General features: G+C 41.4%; 1 protein-coding gene across 1 annotated transcript; it reads left to right on the forward strand.

The window, feature by feature from the left end:
* The first annotated feature begins 1076 nt into the window (after positions 1–1076).
* Positions 1077–23175, forward strand: OGA (O-GlcNAcase). The gene is made up of 16 exons (XM_084210092.1): positions 1077–1596; positions 5155–5206; positions 5530–5627; positions 6829–6959; positions 7610–7781; positions 8663–8761; positions 8918–9202; positions 9732–9890; positions 10911–11527; positions 11912–12086; positions 15611–15696; positions 16554–16658; positions 18236–18321; positions 19132–19324; positions 20122–20281; positions 20935–23175. Exons 1-16 carry the CDS (start codon positions 1410–1412, stop codon positions 21069–21071), a joined length of 2742 nt encoding a protein of 913 aa, XP_084066218.1. The 5' UTR covers positions 1077–1409; the 3' UTR covers positions 21072–23175.
* The last annotated feature ends 73 nt before the right edge of the window (positions 23176–23248 follow it).

Genomic DNA, 23248 nt, shown 5'->3' on the forward strand with positions numbered 1-23248 from the left:
ACCAAGCTCTGGAGGTGTGCGTAAGTCCTGTATGTTCTCCACCCAGATTCTGTGCGTTTCTCCTCTCTAACCCTTCTGTAAAGTCTGCTCGTGCATTAATGCAATTTAGCTGGTTCCTATTTAGGGTATTTGTACAATTTCTATTTTTGCTCATTGAAAGCTTTGGCCTGCTGATGGTGGTAACTAGAGATGCCCCTTGGCCAGGGCTCTGCTGCAGCACCCCAAGCGCAGGTATTGCCGGTGGCGGAAATGCAGCCGTCTTCGGTTTCTCGTCATGCCCGAGCTGCTATCAGTGGGAATGAGTGACTGAAATGTGAGGTGTCTGCCCCGATATCTGCAGGCCTTCTCCAGCCCTTCCCCGCCAGCTGTTTTCGGCAGCTCTTCGCTAACTTGTTTCTTGTTGGCTGGCACCTGCTGCAGCCTCCCTAGCGCTGGCAGGATCACCATGCCGGCCTCTCCACACCCACAGAGAGGTCACCTCAGGCCCGGGGTGCGTCGTGCTCCCCTGCGGCTGCAGCAGGAGAGACGCTGTGTGACCTCAGAGCGCTTCTCTGATCTACTGATACCATCCCACCTTCAGCATTCTCGTGGCCTCTTCCAGGCACGGACACACCTCCAGCCGTGCCGTGCCGTGCCGTGCCGTGCCGGCCGCAGCAGTCCCCGCAGCCGCTCGCCGTCCCCGGCGGGCCTTGCTGCGCTTGCGCGGCAGCGCGAGAAGTAGGGCACGTCTCACGGGAGCCCGCGCGCCCTCCGCTCCCGCGCAGGCGCGCTCCCGCCGGGGCGCTGCGCCGCGAGGCGCAGGCGCAGAGCGGAGGTAAACACTACACTCCCCACCCTCCTTCCCCCCTCGGCGCCGCTTCCCTACACAAACCCTAGTGCGCATGCGTGCTGTCCCACCGCCGCTTCCCCCTCAGTCCCCGCGGCCCCTCGCGCGTGCGCCGCGGGCGCGCGCTGCCTCCCCGCGCAAGCGCCCTGAGGCCGCCGCGGCCTCGCCCCTCCCGCCGCCGGCCCCGCCGAGCACGCGCAGTGCGCGCCCTCCCGCGCCTGGCGCCTGCGCAGACCGCGCGTGCCGCCCGCCCGCCCCATTCCCTGAGGAGCCTCCCGCGCCCCAGCCCGTTGTTCCCGCTCCACCGGCGCGGTCCCGGCCGCCCGCGTCCCTCGCTCTCTTCCCACCGAGGCAGGCGCTTCCCCTGCCCCCGCGGCGGTCCCGCGGAGCGGGGCGGCTGCGGGCGGAGCGGCGCGGACCGGTTGGGGCCGGTTCCCCGCGCAGGCGCAGCGCCCCGTAAACAGGAAGCGGCGGCGGCGGCCCCGGAGCGGCGGAGACAAAAGGGCTGCGGAGCGGGGACGGCAGGGACCCGGCTCGGCTCGGCCCGGCCCAGCGAGCGGCGGCGCTGGCGGCGGGCGGCAGGATGGTGCAGAAGGAGGGGCAGGCGGCGCTGGAGGAGCCCCAGGGCAGTCCCAACCCGGCCGGGGTGCCCGGCGCCCCCTTAGAGCCGCCGGGAGCCACGGCAGGGCCGGTCCCAGGGGGCGAGGAGACCGACACCGAGACGGAGACCGCGCTAGGCTCCCGCCGCTTTCTCTGCGGAGTCGTCGAAGGTGAGAGCTTTCAGAGGGGGTTTCCCCTGGGAGATAGGGCGTGCGGGAGAATGGGGGGTTCGGTATCCGCGGGAGACGGGGGGTGGGCTGGTCCCAGCTGGCTTTGCTTTGCCGTCTCCTCCCCCGCCCGGAGGAGCCCGCTTGGCGGGGAGGTGGCGTGCGGTTCTTGGCCGGGACTCCGCCAGGGTGGGGAGGAGCCGCGGCTCCCGGGCGGGGCTTCTGCCCCCGGGGCTTGTGCTGGAGCGGGGAGCGGCCTTTGATGGCAGCTGTGCGGCGGGGCGAGGGCAGGCCTGGCACCCAGCGCGCCGATGATTCCTCAGAGAGGCTGAGGCGGTGCTGGGGCTCGCTTGCTCGTACGTGTCTAAAGGGGGAAGTGGGAGAGAGCAGAGCTACCGCGGGATTATCTCGGCTGTACGTGCTCTTCCTGCGCTCCAGAGGCTCACATTTAGTCCTGAGGAGGAAGTGGGTGATGCCGTGGACTTCTACTCAATAATTAATATTAAATGCACCTTGTTCTCCAAAATATTTTAGCGTAGCATTTTATTTGTAGAACAATCCTCTTTTAGCATAGTTGCACCATTAAAAGGTTTAAATTGTTCTTGAAGCTGCAGAATAAAGGGACTTTTTGTAGTTCTCAGTAATGCATTTCTGACAGGTCAGTTAAGGTAGGTGGTTGCAAGTCAGCAGGAAAAATGGTTTATTCCCAGCGTAACAGTTGGCTTTAAATTGTTTATTTCCCGTGATCTCAGATTATTTCTGTACCAGTAATGATTTTCCAGTAGGAAAACAAAATTATTGGCAGATGGAATGGAGAGGGGAGTTTATCAAAGTCAGTATCTGCATTGATTTGCAGACTGTTTTCTGTTTGTATCTTTTAAAAAAAAAATCATTTGGGTTCTGTAAATAAGACTGTGAAAGGTGAATTAGTAGGGCTTAAATACAATCATTGTGGAGAAAAATGCTCTTCTTTTGCTAATAGGCTTAATTCTGTGAAGATAGATACCAAATTGAGGGCTTTGGAGACACATAACAGTGAAGAAAAACACAGATTGTAACAACATGTTTTCTCATGTTCCTGCTGATACCCCTGGAATGTCTCTTGTTCATCCAGGTTTCTGTTGGAACCACTGAGAATACCATAATAAATTTTCTTGTCATGTTAGTTACATCGTTGGTTGCCTCAGCATATATTTTGTTGCAGGTGTTCCTGAGTGTACTGTGCACAAAACAAAGCAAGAAAATGGCCTCTGCCCGAAGAAGCCGTCAAACACTGGTTAGGAGTTACCAGTCTAACAATAATATGTGTACGGGAAAAAAGGAATAGGGGAGTGTTGAGGAAAAAAAGGCAAACAAAAAACCACCACCAACAGAAAAACAAACTTGTGGTGAAGGAGGTAAACGGTAGTGAGTGAAAACATCTGTCTCATTAATGACTCAAGGGAATTATAGAGTTAAGAGAAAAACAGGAATTAACTTCAGAAGTGTAGATAAATACTTAAATATGAAGTAGTGGTTAACACAGACTTAGGTGTGGTGAGGTTAGAGTGCTGAGATGGAGAGTTTGGATCTTGGTAGAAAAGGCAGAAGGCAATTGGCCAAACACTGGGTGTGCACTCTAAGAGTATGAAGAGTGTATGCCACTTACCAAATTCACTGTTTTGCAGAGTAATAAGGTCTAAGAGATTGCTGAATGCAAAGCTTTGATGCACTGCCTCTAGGATGTCCTGACTTTTAGTGATGGAGAGTGTGGTAATGGGATGAGGTATTTTGGCATAATCTGTTGACTTTGTATTAACCTGACACACAGTCCTGAGGGAGTAATACAAAACTAGGTCGATTTTTTTAGTTAGACAGAAAGATCCAAGAATTGTACTTGGCTGATGACAGTAGTAACCTAAGAAATGTGGTGACAGATGGAAAAGTATTGCTGCAGATTAGCCTGTTCTGTTCAGCCTTATTTAATTAGTTTTTGATAACTGATTTTCTTTTTTATTTTTTAATAGTAGGCTGTGCTCTGCTTTAGGCTTGTAGGTCTGAAGCAGTAGTATTATAAGTAAAGCAAAAGTGTTGTGAACAAGTTATGAGGCATAGGGGATATTCTTTAGGTTTCACAGGAATTCATTTCTTTTGTGAGTTCCTGAGCTTCCTCAGTGCAGCATCAGTCAGAGTTTGGAAACTATAGTGAAAATACGAAATTCCTTCTGGGTGAAGTAAACTGGGAGGTTTTCAGGCCTCCCAGCTCTCTCTTGTTGTTCCCTGTTTCACTGGGCAGTTGTGAGAAGTAGTTGCTCAGTTTTGCCACGTTGTGGTGCCAGGCAGTTTGAGATCACTCTTAGAATAATTCTTAAAACTTGAGCCTCTTGTTTTTAGCTTCTCAAAAGAGCATTGTACACTTAGCATGTAACTGAAATATAACATATAGAAAATGTTGTCAGTTGCACCAGTTTGAATTTTTTGAAGGTAGAACGGTGGTTGTGTCCTCAATGAGACTGAATATTTACAGATTTACAAGGGTGAATAGCTTTGGAAATGAAAATACTGTTTACCTTTTGAACTGGTGTTCTACAGAGGCTTGTGAGCTTTGTGTAATAGTAGTGTCATTCATCACTGAGTGGCCATGCCGTTTGAAAAGAAGAGCTTATTATATTTCATGTTATTTTAATCTCTGGTCTTTGCATGGACTGCGAGCTGAAGCTTTGTTTTGAAGTGCCCACTTGTGGTTGAACTGTTTGCACATAGGTCTAAGTGAGTTGGCTTGACTAAGAGGGCATTGAGAGTGCTTTTTTAAAGTATTGTTTCTAGAATGGAAAGATTAGATTTGAAGCCTGAAGCAGGTGCAATTTCCATGGAATCATATGACTTTCAATGCACTCTAAAATTACTTGGGTAGATGCTTTTATATATGATTATTCACAGACATAATACTAGCTTGTAAAATGTGGAAATGGTTAAGTAGTATATCAGTTTGCAACTTAATTTTGAAAAGATCCTATTAAACAGAATAAAAGAAATTAAATCCTAAGCATTTTGTTGACTCACTTGCACATTTTTTTAATTACACATAGTCTTCTGCAGGATGTATTTATATGTTCTGCTTATATAAATCCTAATCTGTATCACCAGTTAAGCATTTTTGAGCTGGTAAATATTTTCAAGTGTTTTCAGTGTTCACCTTAAAGTCAAATCTATTTTGTAGGTGTCTGGTGTGATAGTTTAATTAGGTTATAACTGTTCAGTCTGCTGCTATAAAAATGCTGACTTGACTTGTCAAGGGCATATGGTCAGGAACACAGTTTGCATTCTGAAAATTAATTGCTTCAGTGGCCAAAATTATAAGACCTTAGATCATAAGAAATAAAACAAGTTATAATTGCATTTTAAATTTAGATCACTTTAGGTTATTACACTTTCTTCATGCTAAATATTTTTCTTTCCCTTTCTGCTTTGGGAAGCTTTTTGACAAATGTAGCAAAAGAGGAAGAAAATGGTGGGTTGTAATACAAAGTTTCATGAAGCAGGCATAATCTAACTGGATAATTCTAATCTTGTTGCCCATAGGATTTTATGGAAGACCTTGGGTGATGGAGCAGAGGAAAGAACTTTTTAGAAGGCAAGTCATGTTTCCTCTTACTGCAGCACATTCCATTGGAATGTAATCATAAACTTCCACTTAAGTCTGGAAAGAATTATTGTTCTGACCTAGAGCAACTTTCTGCCTGATATCTGTGTTCTTGGGATTTATATTCACCTTTTTATCTTGCATATACCAAATTTGTCCAATATAATTTGTGCTTAAAGTTATTGTGACTTTATAGTGTAACACAATGTTCAGTGAAGAAAAATAAATCTGATTGAGTAAAAGAATAACATGAAGTAAAACACAGAATTCCTGAATTTGTAGGCTATTGGAAGGCTTTTTTCCTGTGTTTTTAGGCTTCAGAAGTGGGGACTGAATACATACCTGTATGCTCCAAAGGATGACTACAAGCACAGGATGTTTTGGCGAGAAATGTACTCTGTGGAGGAAGCGGGTAATTGCCTTTATTTCTCCTCTGTGTTTTCTATAAGTAGATTTTTGAATGAATTGGTTATTGCCATGTATACTTGTGTGTGTTTAATCACAGTAGCCATTCCCAAAGGTGACTGAACGTCTCTTTTTAATACCCTGCAGGTGTGTTTATGGGAGCTTTGGAACAAGCATGGATTTACTTCTTTTAACTATAACTGCAGATGATTCCTGAAACTGCTTTTAAGGCTTTGTCTTACAGGATTTATTTTTTGTCACGGGGAAGGTTGCTTAGACTTATTCCTCTGGCTCTTGAACATCTTTTGAACGTTTTTTGAAGTAGAAATTATTTGCTTTAGAAAAGGAAAAAAAGATTGATGAGCAAATAGCATGTCCTTTTATGCGATTCATTAAGTCCTTGTCTCAATGAAAAGAGTACCTGTTAGAAAAACGGTGCCTGACCAGTTAGTCAGAACATAAAAATGTGTTCATGCTAGTGTGAGTTGTTTTATCCACCTCTAGTGGTGCTTTATTAGACTGAAGGGATTATAGTTTTCCTTGGGTGAGGGGAAAAATCAGACTCTTGAAATTAAATAATCCTGCTTGGAGGCCTCTTTGGATCAATGTACAAAAATAAAGGATTATGCAAGATAATATCTAATAACAGCAAAGATTTTTAAATATGCTAAAAAGAATTTTCTTTATTCATTCTATGAAAGAATTCAGTTGCAAGTTTGTTTCTTAAGGAAACTACTTCTGCACATGAAGTAGTTACATGGTCATGTTCCACCCCACTTTTTCATGTGCCCAAGCTTCAGTCATATGAGTGGTGTGTGAACCTCTGTCACATGGGGTGATATTACTGCTAAAAATTGTTAGTATGTTTGGAAAAAGTGAGTAATAATTCTAGAACTATTGATGTACATATGTACTGTGGAAAAAGACTATATTTGTCTCAAAGCATTGAGATAAAGAAAACTTTTTAAATATTTATAAAAATTTTAACAGGGAAAATGAGAATACAATGACAGTTGTTGTATTCCTTTTGGCATAATTGCTGAAAAATCTTCCAAACAATTTGGTGGTTTTACTGTGTTAGTTTCAAGAAATTCCAGCAATTCATTTTTCTAATTATGATTGAAGAGGTATCTGCACTTTATAATACACTTTAGATGATGCCTGAGAAATTTTTGAGTCCTTCTGAAATATTTTGATTTCATTTCCAGAGCAGCTAATGACTCTAATATCAGCTGCACGAGAACATGAAATAGAATTCATCTATGCAATCTCACCTGGACTTGACATCACTTTCTCCAATCCTAAAGAGGTATCCACATTGAAACGTAAGCTGGACCAGGTAAGGATGACACAAACTTAGCACAGTTCCAATGCTGCTTAATTTGGAAGCTCCAATTCCTTGCTCATTCTTGCAGCTTTTCACCAGCTTCTTGAACCTTTTCAGCACTGGTGTTAGTTGGGTGTCTCTGAATGATTCCAGTGGATGTGTTCTAGTTACATTGCAAATGTAGCCAGTGATAACTTTGATTTTTAAAAAAATTCTCATCTTGTATTGGATGCTGAAGGCTATTTTTGTCTTCAGAGTATTTCGGAATCTTGAGGCCAAGATGCGCTGCTGAAGCAGGAGCTCTAGCTCACAATAAGTGCCTTCACAGACCTGACATGCACATCTTCTTTGTTCTCCTGACTCCTCTCCTGTGTCCAAGAGCTGTTACAGAATTAGCTTTTTTCCCAGCTGTCTATCCTGTGAGATCAGCTTTGGGTGGTTAAAACTGGAACAGATTGCAGGTCTTTAAAGATCTAATCTTTGAGAGAAGCAGAGCTATGGGTCAGAGACAGGCATTCATTGTGAATAGAACTAAATCCCTGTTCCTGTAGCTCTAAGGTTCCTGTAGTCTCTAAGGTTAGATCTAAAAATCCTACAGTTTGATTAAAAGAAGCAATAATAATTTAACAAATTAAACATTTTACTCTTGTCTCTTGTATTAGGTTTCTCAGTTTGGCTGCAGATCTTTTGCACTGCTGTTTGATGATATTGATCACAACATGTGTGCAGCAGACAAAGAAGTTTTCAGTTCTTTTGCTCATGCTCAAGTCTCAATCACAAATGAAATTTATCAATATCTAGGAGAACCAGACACATTCCTTTTCTGTCCTACAGGTAAAACAAGCAGAATATTTTCATTGAGCCTTAAAGGAGGGGGACTGTTACCTTACTGTTTGAAAACCTGGTTTAACATTTAAAAACTGCCTTAAGGAGTATTTTGGGGTGATTGAAGAAATTGATTTACAAAAAAAAGTTTGATTATTCAGATGTATGCAAAGATTTTTCCAAATGTATAAATCTTTGAAAGGCTTAATGCCAAGAAAATAAGGCAGCTTGAGAGAACAATTTGAGAAGCTTGAATTAAGAATTAGGCTAATGGAAAATTTATTTTTCCTAACTTGAACTGAAATCTTTGCTTCTTCAATTAGCAGGTTGTTAGTTTCTAAGAATTTTTTAAAGTGGAGGTAGTTTATGCTTACGGCTGCTGCTGTTTCCTATTTTTAATAACATTTCTTACTTCACTAGTCACCGAGTTGCTTTTTTAATCAAAAATTATTTTTAGTTTATCCTTTTACACTGTAATACTGTGGTTCTGTTGCAGACCTTAACTTTAGAGACATATGTTCCAGTGTTACAGTTTTTAGGTATTTGTACTTTGTAATGAGTCTTGGGGTTTTCTCATTCTCTAGGATACTATCTGTTTTAACATTGTACTTATGGACTTGATTAATTATTTTCCTAATTTTGACATTCGAGCAATTTAAAATTTTCTACCATTTGTTTCTGATACTTATGCTGAATGTCATTCAAAATGTCCTTTTTATTTATACTTTAGACTTCTGGGCCTTGCTTGATTAATTTTATAAATGTTTTTTATTTCCAAGAGTGGTATTCTCTCAATGTGTTTATTTCCAAGAGTGGTATTCTCTCAATTGGGTATGTTGTCATGCATGTGCATCCCTCTAATGACAGTGACTTTCTCTTTTCCTGTGCAGAATACTGTGGAACTTTCTGTTATCCAAATGTTGCCCAGTCACCATATTTACGGACTGTAGGAGAAAAACTGCTCCCTGGAATTGAAGTGTTATGGACAGGTTGGTTTTTTTTGTGTTATGGACAGCTTGTTTCTTTTATTTTGTTGGTGTTAAGTGTTTTCTTGTAAATATTTAGTAAACTAAACTGTCCAGCTACTTGGGGGTTGAATCTTCAAGTGAATGCAAAGCCTTCTGATCATCCTATTTCCTGCTTAGGTCCGAAAGTTGTATCCAAAGACATTCCGGTAGAATCCATTGAAGAAGTTTCTAAGATCATCAGGAGAGCCCCAGTTATCTGGGATAACATTCATGCTAATGATTATGATCAGAAGAGGCTTTTTCTTGGGCCTTACAAGGGTCGGTCAACTGAACTCATCCCTCGACTAAAGGGTGTTCTGACCAATCCAAACTGTGAATTTGAAGCCAATTATGTTGCCATTCACACGCTTGCAACCTGGTACAAGTCTAACATGAATGGAGTGAGAAAAGATGTGGTGATGAGTAAGTATGTGTAACTGTTTGCTGGATCTATGCTTAACCATATAAATCATACCAGTTCTCAGTGTTTTTATTGATTTTTCTCTCTTCCTCACCAACTTTTTCTTCTTATGATCACCTAGCCTTTTCTGTTCCATAAGTAAATGGCAGTTGCCTGAAAGATAACGATCTTGCTTTACTGACTTCCTGGGGCATATCTGTAGCACATGGTATCAAAGAATTTCTTAGTCTGGGGAGGTTTCTGTGGTTATGTAATTAACGGTCTTGGAAAGCAAGTTTAATGCCCAAGTTTGAAATGTGTCCATGGATATGATTTCATTGGAATAGAAGCAGTTGAAATCAGAAGGCATCCTGCATCTGGTTTCTGTGTTGACATTGGTGGTGACCATAATTAATTTTTTTTCTAATTAGAATCTAGTAACTTGTCCTTTTTGTCAAGTAAGCCCCTGAGTTACTGAATGCCTTGTCTGACATCCATTTCTGCTATTTAAAATTAAAGTAATGTGATATCTTTTAAAATTTGTCTCTGTAGCTGATACTGAAGACAGCACAGTTTCAATCCAGATTAAATTGGAAAATGAGGGGAGTGATGAAGATATTGAAACAGATGTTCTCTACAGCCCACAAATGGCTCTGAAGTTGGCCTTAACGGAATGGTTACAGGAATTTGGAGTACCTCAGCAATACAGCAGTGAGTATGATTTGGTATCATTCTGGGGCTGGTAGAAAAATGGTGTTAGATGTTCAGTATTTGTGTTTAGATTAAAGATATTTTACAGATCCTGGCAATTCATACACTTCAGCTGGAAATATTTTCTGCCTTAGTAACTGGGGTACCTTAATTTAAAAGTAAGAATGCTTGATGTTCTGCAGTGTGCTTGTAATGCTCTGACTGATCAACAGAAGCAATCTTGATATATTAGCTTTTGGCATTTCTGATAGAAGGCAGGAAAGGGTCTCGATCTTGCTAGTCCCAGTTCTTACTGGGTTTCAGTGGAACCTGAGAGAATGGGAAGTATAGTGGGGATTTTTTTTTCGAGTTGATGTTAGATTGTTGTAAAAACTAGTTCTGGTCCTGAAGACTCTGTGTTCTTCCAGGTGTTTTAAGATAGTTTTACTTTCCTGAGGTTGTCTGCATAAATCAGCTGAGTTCCTTCCAGCACTGTACACCTTTTTTGTACCCGTGGGACCTTGGGATAGATCTTTAGTCTAACGACCTTGGTCAGGGAGGGTGAATTAGAGCATGTTGTCCAAGATTGCGTCTGGTAAGGTTTTGAATGTCTCAATTTTCCCCAGGTTAAAGACAGTTTTGAATTTGAAATACTTAAATATCAGCTTATCATATTAAGCTTTTATTATGAACTGCCCTTTATATTCAAATACAACTTTACCAAGTCAGTTGATAAGGAGGGAAAAACAGTTACTTGGAGAGCTTTTTCTTCTGATGACATAGTTAAAAATAAATGTTACATAATTTTCCTAACTTTTTCTTCATCCTATATTTGCTTACCAGTTATGTGAAAAGGAAATTTGCAAAACTCAAAGTCAATAGTTAGAGTTACATTGAGAGAAGTGAACAGGCAAAGTACCAAAAGGAAGCTGTGCTGATGGCATGCTGTGGTAACAAAATCATCCACCATTTGCAGGAGTTGCTGATTTGAATGTTAGTTGGTAGATACTGAAAACTAAATTTGTTTCTTCTTATTCTCAGGTAGGCAAGTGGCCCACAGTGGTGCTAAAACCTCTGTCGGGGATGTAGGGCCACTGGTGGCACCATCCTCTTTAAATGCAGCAACAGTGGTTACCACGGTGTACCAGGAGCCCATCATGAGCCAGGGTGCGGCGCTGAGCAGTGACTCACCGGCCTCACTCTCCTCCAAGGAGGAGGAGAAGAAGCAATCTGATGAGGAACCAATGGACATGGTGGTGGAAAAACAAGATGATGCAGACAAGAATGCAAACCAGATACTGACAGATATTGCTGAAGCCAAGATGGCAGAGGAGCTGAAGCCCATGGATACAGATAAGGAAAGTATAGTTGAGTCAAAGTCTCCAGAGATGTCTATGCAGGAAGACTCTGGTAGTGACATTGCACCTATGCAGACTGATGAGCAAATTAACAAAGAACATTTTGTGCCTGGGCCGAATGAAAAGCCTCTTTACACAGTAGAACCGGTGACTTTAGAGGATTTACAGCTTCTTGCTGACTTGTTTTACCTTCCTTATGAACATGGACCCAAAGGTGCACAGATGCTGAGGGAATTCCAGTGGCTTAGAGCAAATAGCAGTGTTGTCAGCGTAAATTGCAAAGGAAAGGATGCTGAAAAAGTGAGTGCAAATCTTGTTTCTTTCCTTTTATGTCAAAATTTCAAGCAATTTTATCTGTCTGTAAATAGAGACTGGTGTTCTACTTAGTAGGACCTGAATGGTAGTGTATAATGAACCAGAGGTCACAGTAGTTTTCATTCCTCCAGTGGAATCTACTGTTTTAAGCCCTGTAGTGCCACATAGTTATGAAGGCAGTCTAGTATCTGACCCGTGTTCCCTGTACTGGCCTCACTTCTAACAGCCATGGAGACTATCTGTGAGTCATGTGTGGTGTGGTAGTCTGTCCTGGCAAAATGAAGTAGTGAATTGTGTAGTCTTTCTCTGTATTTAGAGTACCACTCCTCTCTAGGAGCCTGGGTTTGATCTTGTGGGTCTTTCTCATAGATAGAAGAATGGCGTAACCGAGCAGCCAAGTTTGAAGAGATGTGCAGCTTGGTGATGGGCATGTTCACTCGCCTCTCCAATTGTGCCAACAGGACAATCCTTTATGACATGTACTCCTACGTCTGGGATATCAAGAGTATTATGTCAATGGTGAAATCTTTTGTGCAGTGGTTAGGTAGGTGCATTGGGAGCCATTATAATCCCAGAGAGATTATTTTTATGTGTGTTTTTAATTAGCCCACGGGGAAAACTGAAGCATTAGGTGAACGTGTTTAGTTGGACAGGGGGTCTAGTTTGACCCTGTTTTAAAGGTTTTCCTGTCTTGCTATTTGAAGCAATGCTTGCAGTGAGTTTGCTTTGCTATTAAAAGTGAAGTCTGCTGGATGCTTAAGATTGGAGGCCTTGATTTTCTTCTTGGGCTAATGAAACTTGAATCTCATCTGACACGTAAGTGTTGACTTTAACTTACTCTTGACTGAATGCACACTGGACTATGCCATGTAACTCCTTGGATGCCCCGCTGTATGATTGGAAATGACACTACGAAATGTGATCACCTCAGCCATCTGCTGTTTGCTCTGTCTTAATAACATTATTGCTGTCTTCAACAGACCTTTCAATGGGCCTGGCCATGAGGAAGGTGATCCTCCCAGCCCCTGTGCGCATGCGAGCTTTAGCATAAGGCTATTCTGGTGCAAAATAATTTCCTTTAAACACTTTCCAAATTGATGATTTTTTTAAAACTTTTTTTAATCTATATCTTAATTTTTGGTAATAGATGGAAATTGTGGAGCTCTCTGGACAGATTTAGTCTGAGACTTAAAATGATCTTGAAACTTTTTTTTTTTTTTTAATGTGTGACACTTTCTTCTTTGTTTTGTTTTGTTGGTATTTTTCCTGAAAGATTTTTGAGAGATCCTAAGTTGGCAGATAGCACCAGCATGGCCTGGGTAATTCTAGTCACTTCATTTCACTTTCAGGTTCCAATCCAACTGTAAGGAATATGCTGTGGAGTTGCTTGACATACACAGCAGACAGCAAAGCTGATGGTCTCAAGTCACACTTTCTGTAGCTGTCACAAACCTCACAGTGGCTAACCATTACACAACCTTGATCTAATCCTAGTGTTTGGATTGTCTTTAAATTATATTCTTAAATACTGACAGATTTAAACAGGGACAGAGAAGACCTATTAAATCATCAACTTGGTCTATGCCCAACAAATTCTTGTATTTTGTGCTTATTAAATATCTGATCCCTAAACTCATAGTTGATAAAGAAGAGAGCTTTTAAGACTGCCTTCTGCAAAGCACAGAGAAGAAAACCTAGTGGGGGAGGAAAACTCATCAGCATTATAGTATGTTAACATTTCTTGAACAACTTCATGCTGTTTTAAAAGCCTTTGTTTGTGCATTTTTAAATGTAACACCTCTCCTCCAACTTTACTATCCTTGCTGTGTGTTGACATTTAGCTAGACAGAATGCTCTCTTCTTGATAACTTAATCTGCTTACAACTCTAGGCCAAAGCTCTATAAAGGGAACAGTGGTTCTTGTAGTCTTTGAAAACATCAAGGGCCCAATACAGACTGTATTTCAGAATTATCAGACTATGTACTAAATTCAGCTGAAATTGTTTTCAGTGTCCCTGTAAAGTTAGGTTCAAATCTCTAAGTGCATCAAATATTTGGAGTGATTCACAGCAGAAGCCAACTCAGTAAACACCAACTCTGTTACTTTGGCACTGTTCTGTTCCAGTACTCACACTGGTATTAGATAGTTGAAAAATTAAGGGTTTTTCACATGTACAGTTTAATACTCTTATGCTAACAGTGCTTCTGTGAGAGGGACCATTTTTGTCTTCAGCTTGTGTTTTATCACTGGTGTAAATACAGAGTAAAGTCTTTGATAAAATATCTCATTATATAAAGTCAAGTACATTACAAATCCAAACAAGTTAGTTTTCACAGTGGTGTGCTCAATGGTCCACTGGATGTTCACTTTTTTCACCTCTCCTCCCAAGTCCAGCTAGCATTCAGTCCCTTAAATTAGTGTGGCTGTACAGTACTATGGATTACTAATGACTTCTATTGTCTTCTTCCCCATTGTGTACAGATGGGAGAATCCTCAGCACAAGTTTCTACTGCTATTGGATGGACAGCGCCAGATGTTCACAGCGCGTCGTCATTAATTAATTAAAATGGAAAGGTTTTGTCTGTGAGGCAGCTCAGATAGATTAGATGTACAGCAGGCATGAACTGAAGTCACATTTGCGCAGCGACTAAGGCATTAACTATGTTTTTCATTTATACAGCTCTTCATTCACACAGCTCTTTACTGTAATAATTGGAAGTGCTAGTTAAGTTGTAGTCTCAAAGGACAGACAGATGCTGTCTTCCAAGTTTTTGACTAAATCTCTTTGGGAAGGGTATCTTCTTAGGTGAGAATTCTAAAATGTGGGAGTGAGCCAAATTTGGGTTCTGGTGTTTGGATTGTTTCTGAAATTTACCATACTTAGGGTAGTTTGTATTGAACCTATATTCCTAAACTATTCCTAAACTCACATAAATGTCAAACTTGGCACACTTTGGGACTCTCTGACTAGCACAACATACTTGTCTGTACTGATCTGAGACTGTTACTTGAACAGGAGGTAGATTGCTGTCCACAAAAGGAAAAGAGTATTTGCGCTGCTCCTCTTGTCAGAAAACTAGGCGGGTAGTTGAGATTGCCACTCCAGATACCACTTGCCTTTTTTGTCTCTCCAGAGCTGTCATTTATGTTACTTGGTGAAGGCCGCAGTGCCTTGCTGGCAGAACGGTGTTAAAAATCAAACAGCCAATGGAAGCTTCTTTTCTAAAGCAAATGCAAGCTAAGGCTGAGCACTGCAGTGGGTCTGCTGCTGGTGGTTGAGCAGCAGGGTCCCTGGTGCATCCAGTACAGTATGCTTGTGGAAATAAAAATCAAGATACAAAAAGCAAAGCTAGTAGTGGCCACCAAGGTGTATTAGTTAAATTATAAGTTAATTCCAGTTAACACTACTTAGCTTTTTAATGTGCCAACAGTATTGTGATAGTGTGACCTGGATTATGTAAATCTGTGTAGTGTCTTGCAGAATGCTGTTTCATACAGCTATCCTGGCTGCCTGATCTGTTCCAGACTGTTTACATATATTGCTAGTCCTAGTTTTCTGACAAGATTAGAAACAATCAGTACTAAAATGTGACTTCAGAAAGGTCCATTTTTTTTTTCAGGGGCTGTGATAATGGCATTTGTTTGATCTAAAATTTATGGTCGTAGCTATTAAGCTACGTAGCTTCCAAGATGTCAGATTTTCATAGATTAAATGAATGTTTCTGACACAAATACCCAAAACAAAAAAGTGAACAATATTTGTGGGAAGTCTACATAGTTCTGCATGGCACCATTCTTGTGCCTTCTGGTCTAGAATGAAGTGTGTAGCTGAATTGTCTCACCTGTCTGTTACTGGTAATGAAAAAATTTGAAATACTGCAGTTAGTGCGCAAGCACAAAAGCTTTATAAATGATACATTATTACAGCCCCTCCCCTTCCCCAAGCCCTGGATTCTAGCTCAGTTAGAGAGCTTTTTCCACAAGTGTATGTTAGCTTTTTGGACATGTAAGACACCCAGGAAATCCCCCTTCTCGTAACGTTCTCCGCTTGGATCTGATCTCAACAGGGTGTCGTAGTCAATCTTCAGCACAGTTCTTAAGTGGAGACCAAGAACCCTGGGCCTTTAGAGGTGGTCTAGCAGGAGAGTTCCAGGTATCAATATGACTTCACAACTGAATGACATTTTCTTTGTTTTATGAGAAACCTTTTGTTGCACATCAGAGGTCTGGAAGGATTGGTCTGCCGAAGGCTTTCTGGTCCAAAGCCCATTAGCCTTACAGCTTGGTTTAAAATAATTTTCCTCCCCTTTCTACAGTAATTTCTCAAGGAGATGCTGCCTGTCCCACGCGCATGCGAAGCGCAGCGGCTTTAGTTGTACATTTCACATTGTTTCTTTGCAGGTCGCACAGCATTTTTACCTGCGCCCGCAATTGCACAATGCGCGCACGCTTGTCTGCCAATGGGAATTCCATGAGCAAAAGGGATCGCCGTCCAAATTTTGGTTCCTCTGGAAATAATGCTGTAATGCGCTTTACTGCGAGGAATTCAATTGGCCAATATTCCTAGATCGCTGTTTGTACCATGTGCAGATTTGTTCATGGATTTTTCAGGCGCTATACTTTTCCCCCCTCACAGGTGCTCTGCGCGCAGCAAATTGAATCAGCGCATTGCTTTTGGGATAAAGCGTCTCCTCTGGCCAGTTAACCCTCTTCAGACCAAACCTTTCCTCCTGACATTCTGTGTTCTTAGACAGTGTAGATATGATTGGTAAAAAGTTTTTAAAGCAGTTAAGATTAACAGACTCTTAATGTGCTGTTTCAATTGCATATTTTAGAACACCAATTGGATATTTTCTATTCAAATAAGGTCGTTGCATTTGTAAAGCATACCAACCCCACCTTCTTTTGGGGTAGCAAGTAGCAAATGTTATTTTGGGAGTCTGCAGTGCACACCCAAGAGCGATGGGTTTTGTTGTTCATACAGTTATATTAAATATTTTGTTTTCACAGCGTTTGCTGCCTATTGATGGGGCAAATGACCTCTTTTTTCAACCACCTCCATTAACACCCACTTCCAAAGTGTACACCATACGACCTTACTTCCCTAAAGATGAGGTAACTGCTTTTGACACTTGTCACTTTTGCTGTTAGTGATGCACTTTCTTTAGTGGCAGCAGTGATTACTGCTGAGTCCCCTCTTCCCTAATGAAGCAGGTGTCCTGGTATCTTGCACAAGGCACAAATGCCAGCTCACAGGAGAACTGAGGTTAAGTGATATGCCTCTGGTTCAGCAATATGCTGTGCAAGACTTTGTGCACACCCACAGCTTGATTCCCAGCCTCCCACCCCCTCACCCTTTTAAATCTGTGAGTGCCTTCCTTTTTTACAAAAGACAAGTTAAATTTGTCCAGGTGGTAGAAGAATTCTTGCAGCAGGGAAACATCCAGTGAATTAACCTTAGAAGGTGGGTGTGTATGCCTGTTTCAGTCAGTGGTTATTGTGGTACCTGCTGGTATTTGCAGAGCTGTATAGGCAGAACATTGATACTGCATCTCAAAATGGAGCTGAAAAATGGGATCATGGTTCAGCCATTCTTACCATTTTAGTTAAACTTGGAAGCTTTTTGGTCTGATTTTGAAAGGATGTTCTCAAATCTACTTTGGAGTGTTTGATACTTCAAAATCAGGAAAATTTCATTAGTCATTTTTGATTAGTTTTTTTTTTTTACTTTTTCTGTTTTCTGAATGGATCTGTAGTGTAGGTTCTTTCCTATTAGCTTGGCATGGAGAATACTTGAAAGTGAAGTATCAGCCAATAGTTAGTTAACTCTTTATGGATGCAGTTTAAACAAAGTAGGGATTAATGCAGCTTGAAGTCTTGTGTTGATAGGTAGACTGAGATGAAACAGGAGTTTCTAGGTTGAGTTTCCAGTATTTCAAGCGAGTCTTAACTTTGAAGCCAGTCAGACATATGAGGCTGACACATGAAGACTCCTTTTCTATCCTGTGCTGTTCTCATGAGTAGTAAAGCAGCCTTTTCCAAACCTTCATGCAGGACTCCACCGAAGCTGACTTGTTCTTTGGTAGAAAATTGAATTGATATTTCTAAACCACCTTAGCAGTTAGATGTGCAGCTAAGCATGCAGTCATAAACATATTTCTTCTGAGGAGTTGCCCTTTAATTAAAGGAAGAAAGTGTCAAATGCAAAGCATTTTTGTTCAAAAAAAAAGCGAAGTTTCTTATTTAAGATGTGACTAATTCAAATTTGCTCTTTTAAAGAGATACAGGTGAAATCCTTTTAACCTGCAGGATGTTTCTGTCCTTTGCAGAGGTTGAGTTGCCATACTGGAGCATCAGAGGTTTTATGAAGGGACTTTGTAGCAATGGTGGTGATCTTCACTGAGTGTTTAGCTATCTAACCCTCAGTATTAATCTTGTGCTGTTACAAGAGCAGGAGGTTGCCCTCCAGCCTTTCCTTCCCAGCCATTCAACTTAACTGCAATGTTTTTGAAGGCAACTTTGAGTTACTTCCAGGGAAGAGGTCGAGGGAATACCATCCTTTTGCATAGATGGATACTTTTGATCTCTGGTGACTGGGTGCCTATCAGTACTAGGCTACAGTGCAGCTGTTAATGACATACTCTCTTTTATATGTGACTGCGAAGTTGAAATACTCTCTTTTCTCCTCTCAGGCATCTGTATATAAGATCTGCAGAGAAATGTATGCTGATGGAGCTGATCAACCCTTCCATAGTTTACCAGATTTAATTGGAGACAAGTATGTATTAGGAGCAAGTGTCCTGCAGAGGTGGTTCTGAAGGATGAAGTCCTGATAGTGTATTTAATTTGAATTTTTAGAATTGTGTGTGAGAAGAATACAAAGAACATTTGAAGTAGATAAAATAATTTACTCTCAGGAAAATGGGGTTTTGGTTTTTTAAAGAGACTGCTGACACTTATGTCTCAGTTCATGTGCTGGTTGCCTGGGGTGAGCTGTTAGAAAATAAATTTAGCTGAAACCTCTGTATTATGAAAGGTGTGCATCACAGTATCTTATTTCAGATCTTGTGAAAGTATATCATGAGAGTGTCCATAGTCTGTAGTTATCCTCTGGTATTTTTTCTGACCTGTAGTTCTTGAAATAGAATTGACGGGTTTTTGAGGTGCAGTCTCCCAGCTGAGTGCCTCAAGTTTTTTCTCAAGTACATGTACAAACTTTTTAAAAGGATAAGCAATGATAGAGAGAGAGACTACTCTGAGTGACAGGCAGTTAAGAAAGCATGTGTAACTGGTATCAAACAATACCCAAAGGCAATTATGAAAGCAAGGAAATAATGGCAGCAGAGCAACTAAGAGCAAAAGCTGAAGGACAGTGTGTATGGAGTGAAACAGTGGAATCCTGAGGTGCAGATGTTGCTTATAGCTGAATTTTGACAGTTGATCAGTCAACTAGTGCTTTTTTGGAACTAATTCCATGACTGGAGGACTCACTTTTTTGGTTGACTGTGGAGTCTCCTTTGTGGAACTTGAAGGGCATACTGGGTCAAACAGACCTTCTTTTGACTGAATTTGCACTTTTTTCCTGCAGGTTAGTTGGAGGTCTGCTCACCCTCAGCCTGGATTACTGCTTTGTCTTAGAAGATGAGGATGGCATATGTGGCTATGCTTTGGGAACAGTTGATGTAACTCCCTTCATTAAGAAATGCAAAATGTCTTGGATCCCTTTCATGCAAGAAAAATATACTAAACCAAATAGTGACAAGGAGCTGTCTGAAGCGGAGGTTGGTATAACCTGTGAGGTCAGAACTGTATGCTGAAGTCTTTCCAAAGTGGGTCTTTGTTTTTTGAGCTCACATGAAATTCAGTTTTTTTCACCTTTCTGAAGACTTTGAGCATGTATTAAAGCATCTGATGTATCAGAAGGAGACAGTAAAATTATTCATTGCCAGTCAGATACAGCTATGTGCTGTAATACACCCATGAGGTGTGCTTGAGTAGTAATCCATGCAGTAAATGTAAAGCACCTTCATCTGGAGAAAATTACATTTTGAAAGTCAAGTATTGCTCCTGCTCTGTTCTACTGCAAAATGTAGTATTAGTTTCCCCATACTGCAGGTAGAGCACTGAAAGTCTTACCAGTTTAAGTAGGGAAAACAAATTCAAGAGTACTTGGCTTTGGTGTGAAAATCTATGAGCTGTTTGTGGAATGTGACAGCTGTAAATGGTGCAAGGCAGCCTAAAACTGCCCAGTAAAAAGGCAAAGAAACAAAGAAGAGTATCTGTGTGCAAACTGCTGGTTATGTGTGGGCTTACGTTTTCTTTCACTTGAAGTATGGGTCACTGAGAAGGAGCTTTGCATGCCTCCTTTGATGCTCTGAGAAGCTCTTCTAGCCAGTACGAGATAGAGTCCAGACAGCAATTCAGCAGATGGGGAACTAAGTAGCCATCAAGAGGTGTAGCTGAGAAGGCTGCTGGTTTGGAGATACACTCCATGAGCAAAGCAGCCTCCCCTGATGAAGATCAGTGAAAATGAAAAGTTGGATAATTATTAAATACCTGTTTCTAATATTCTTTTCAGAAAATAATGCTAAGCTTTCATGAAGAACAAGAAGTATTACCAGAATCGTTCCTTGCTAACTTCCCATCTTTGATAAAGATTGATATCCACAAAAAAGTGACAGATCCAAGTGTGGCCAAAAGTATGATGGCCTGCCTGCTCTCTTCTCTAAAGGCTAATGGTAAGTTTCTTGCGCTTAGAATTCCTTGTTTCCTAACCACATGTCATTTCTAGGGTGCAAGACAAACTTGGGAAGATTTGGGTAAGTAACTACAAAAGCTTTTGAACATTTAACTTCTGCTGCTGCCTTGAAAAAGGGAGCTTTTAATTTTAGTCATTATCCTGCAAATTAGAAGATAGGCAGGACTGAGGGAGCAATTTGGCACTGAGAGCACACATCTTTACATCTTGAATACTGCACAATAGTCTATATTTTTCCTGCTGGCATTGGTAATGATGCTTTTTTTAAAGTTTGGCTGTGTGCTCTGGTGGGTAATTACCAAACCTTCAGTATTGGAAGTGCTTGGCTGCCTGCCCTGACTGTGCACCTCACACTTCCTTTGTGCCACTTGGTGCCCTCCTGCAATGCTGTTTTTGGAGCCAACATCAGATATTTTTGTGTGCAGTGAAAGGTGAGCAGAGGGATTGTTCAGACTGATGGATGCCTGCAGTGTGTAGTCCCATTAGGGGATGGTCAGCTGTACTGCCATAAATCTGGACTCTTGGGCACTATGCTCCATGTGGAATTGGATCACTGATTTACCTCATAAAATTGGTGGGAACTCTAGTAATATCATCTCCTACAGTATTTTATTTCTTTCCTTTCTTTTCCAGGCTCCCGTGGGGCTTTTTGTGAAGTGAGACCGGATGATAAAAGAATCTTGGAATTTTACAGCAAGCTGGGTTGTTTTGAAATTGCTAAAATGGAAGGATTTCCAAAGGATGTTGTTATCCTTGGAAGAAGCCTTTGAAGTGCTTGACAGTGAACTGTTCCAGTACTGTAGACCCTTAACAGCTGGGCAGGTAGTGGTGGGGATCTTCATATGGTCTAACTGCAATAAGCCAGCTTGGTAAAAGGGGCTATGCGAAAATCACCCATCACACATTCAGACTGTAATTTGTTGGAAGGGGATAATGCTGCTGAAAACATTGTTAAACAAAGAGAAACCCTGTCCTCTCCTGGTCCTGTGTGAAGTGCCAAGGAATCTTGCATGGGCTATAGCTTCTCAGAGGAATCCCTCTCAGTCGGTGCTGTGGTTGACGACAGTTCTCTGTGCTCAAGTGTCAACAGAAAATTGATTTCTGGCAGGATGCCTATAAAGATGCAGGTTTTGTTCTCTGTCATAGAGCAGGATGCGCAATTGGAAGTTGCAGAAATGGGAGGGGTTGCTTGTGTCAATCAGCATTTTTAAAGATAAGTAGTTACAGTTCTATTTTTTACTACCTTTATGCTTGTTGATAAAGCAATGACCCATTGTCACTTCTAATGACCATTGGTTCAAGCTTTTTGTTTTGTTAGGGACAAATGTGCAGTGGTCTGTGGCAGAAGTCACTTAATGACAAACTTGTAAATCTCAGTGTATATAAACTTAGATGTATGCTGACTAACTTTTTGTTTACTGGTTTTTGTAACTTTTTCTTTTGAAAAGTGAAATGGTATAGGTCCAAGATGGCACTTATGAAAAACCTAAAACCACAATCGAGAACAAGTCTGTCCTCAGCACTGACCTTTCTTATTGTGCCTCATATCCAGGGCTAGGTACTGACCATCTTGGCAAAGGGGAGCACATCCCAACTGACCCTTCCTTCAGATAGCAGTTTGAGGGTATCATTCTCCTGGGACTGAAACAGCAATTCACAGGATGCTTTGCTGAACCCATTAATTTTGGTAATGTTCACATGGGATTATGGATGAAAGATGGTGAGAGGGAGAGAGAGCTGGCCCACAGCTGGGATTTGTCCTTGGAAGAGTCACCATGTTTCAAAGCCTGTTCGTACTAGTTTGATTAAATCAGGGTCTTCAAGTCCTGCACATTTGTATCAAATAACTTTTCTATAAGAAATGCCACAATAAGCACATTTTTACACATTATTTAAATGGTTATCTACTTTTAAATGTTCCAAGAGTTTAATGTTTTTACCCAGGATAGACATGCTTGGTGATGGGATGGAACTGGCATCGTATGGGACCTGGTATTTAGGTAGTTGGATCATTTAATGGAAATGGTATTTTGCAGTAGTCCCAGTGTCCCAGACAGGTGATTGGACAATGGTATGCACTTTGCAGTACTTTGTTTCTTCCACCTGCTGGCATAAGCTGTCTATATCTTATGTTTAAATTTTCCTGGGGTTTTTTCAGTGGTGCACAAAGGAAGCTTGGTTGCTCTTCCAAGCCTCCAGCTGCATAGAAGTTGATTTGCAACCTGTAATGAATGGCATTAAGATTGCAGTAATGCTCTCTGCAACCTGTAAGGAGATGCTGTGTTTGGCCTTCTGGTGCAGTCATGTGCAAGATGTTTCTTTCTTTTTTTTTTTTCTGCAGAATGTGAATGATTTTTAATGCGGTAGCGAAGTATTTAAGTTGAAACAAGTTCATTTCATTTTTAGAGAGAGGTATGGGGTTGTGCTGTGGGATTTCATTAAATCCAAGCTGAATGCCACTAGTTTTTATACAGCTTTGAGTGCATGTTGAGTAGCTGATAACCTTGATTTACCAGGTGGGAGAGTTTTGTTTCTTCATGGATACCAGACTCGACTTACTTCATCTGGATGCATAACATTACAGCATAGGATGCTTGTGGCCTTATTTCTTGGCTTTTAAGGAGTTGCCACATTTTCTCTTCCTATGAATTTGTTATTATTATAGAAGTTAATTGTCTAAGCCTATGGAATGTCAGGCCAATACCATCATTCTAGGATTGTAAAGTGATATGTTGACATATCTTTCATGGTTATGAATTTTCATTAAGGTTGGAATGCCACTTTCATTAATCTGTTTTAGATCAACAGTATCTGTAGCAGAAAAAGACCTGTAAAACTGTATTTGAAGACCATGCGAGAAATAGAATAAAAATTGAGAAGTGAATGTAAATAAATGTGTATTTTGTGTATGAGCTGGTCCAGAACCAGAAGTGGTTCAGCAATGTAC

Source organism: Fringilla coelebs (genome assembly GCF_963513975.1).
Source record: "Fringilla coelebs genome assembly, chromosome: 8".
NCBI lineage: Eukaryota > Metazoa > Chordata > Aves > Passeriformes > Fringillidae > Fringilla > Fringilla coelebs.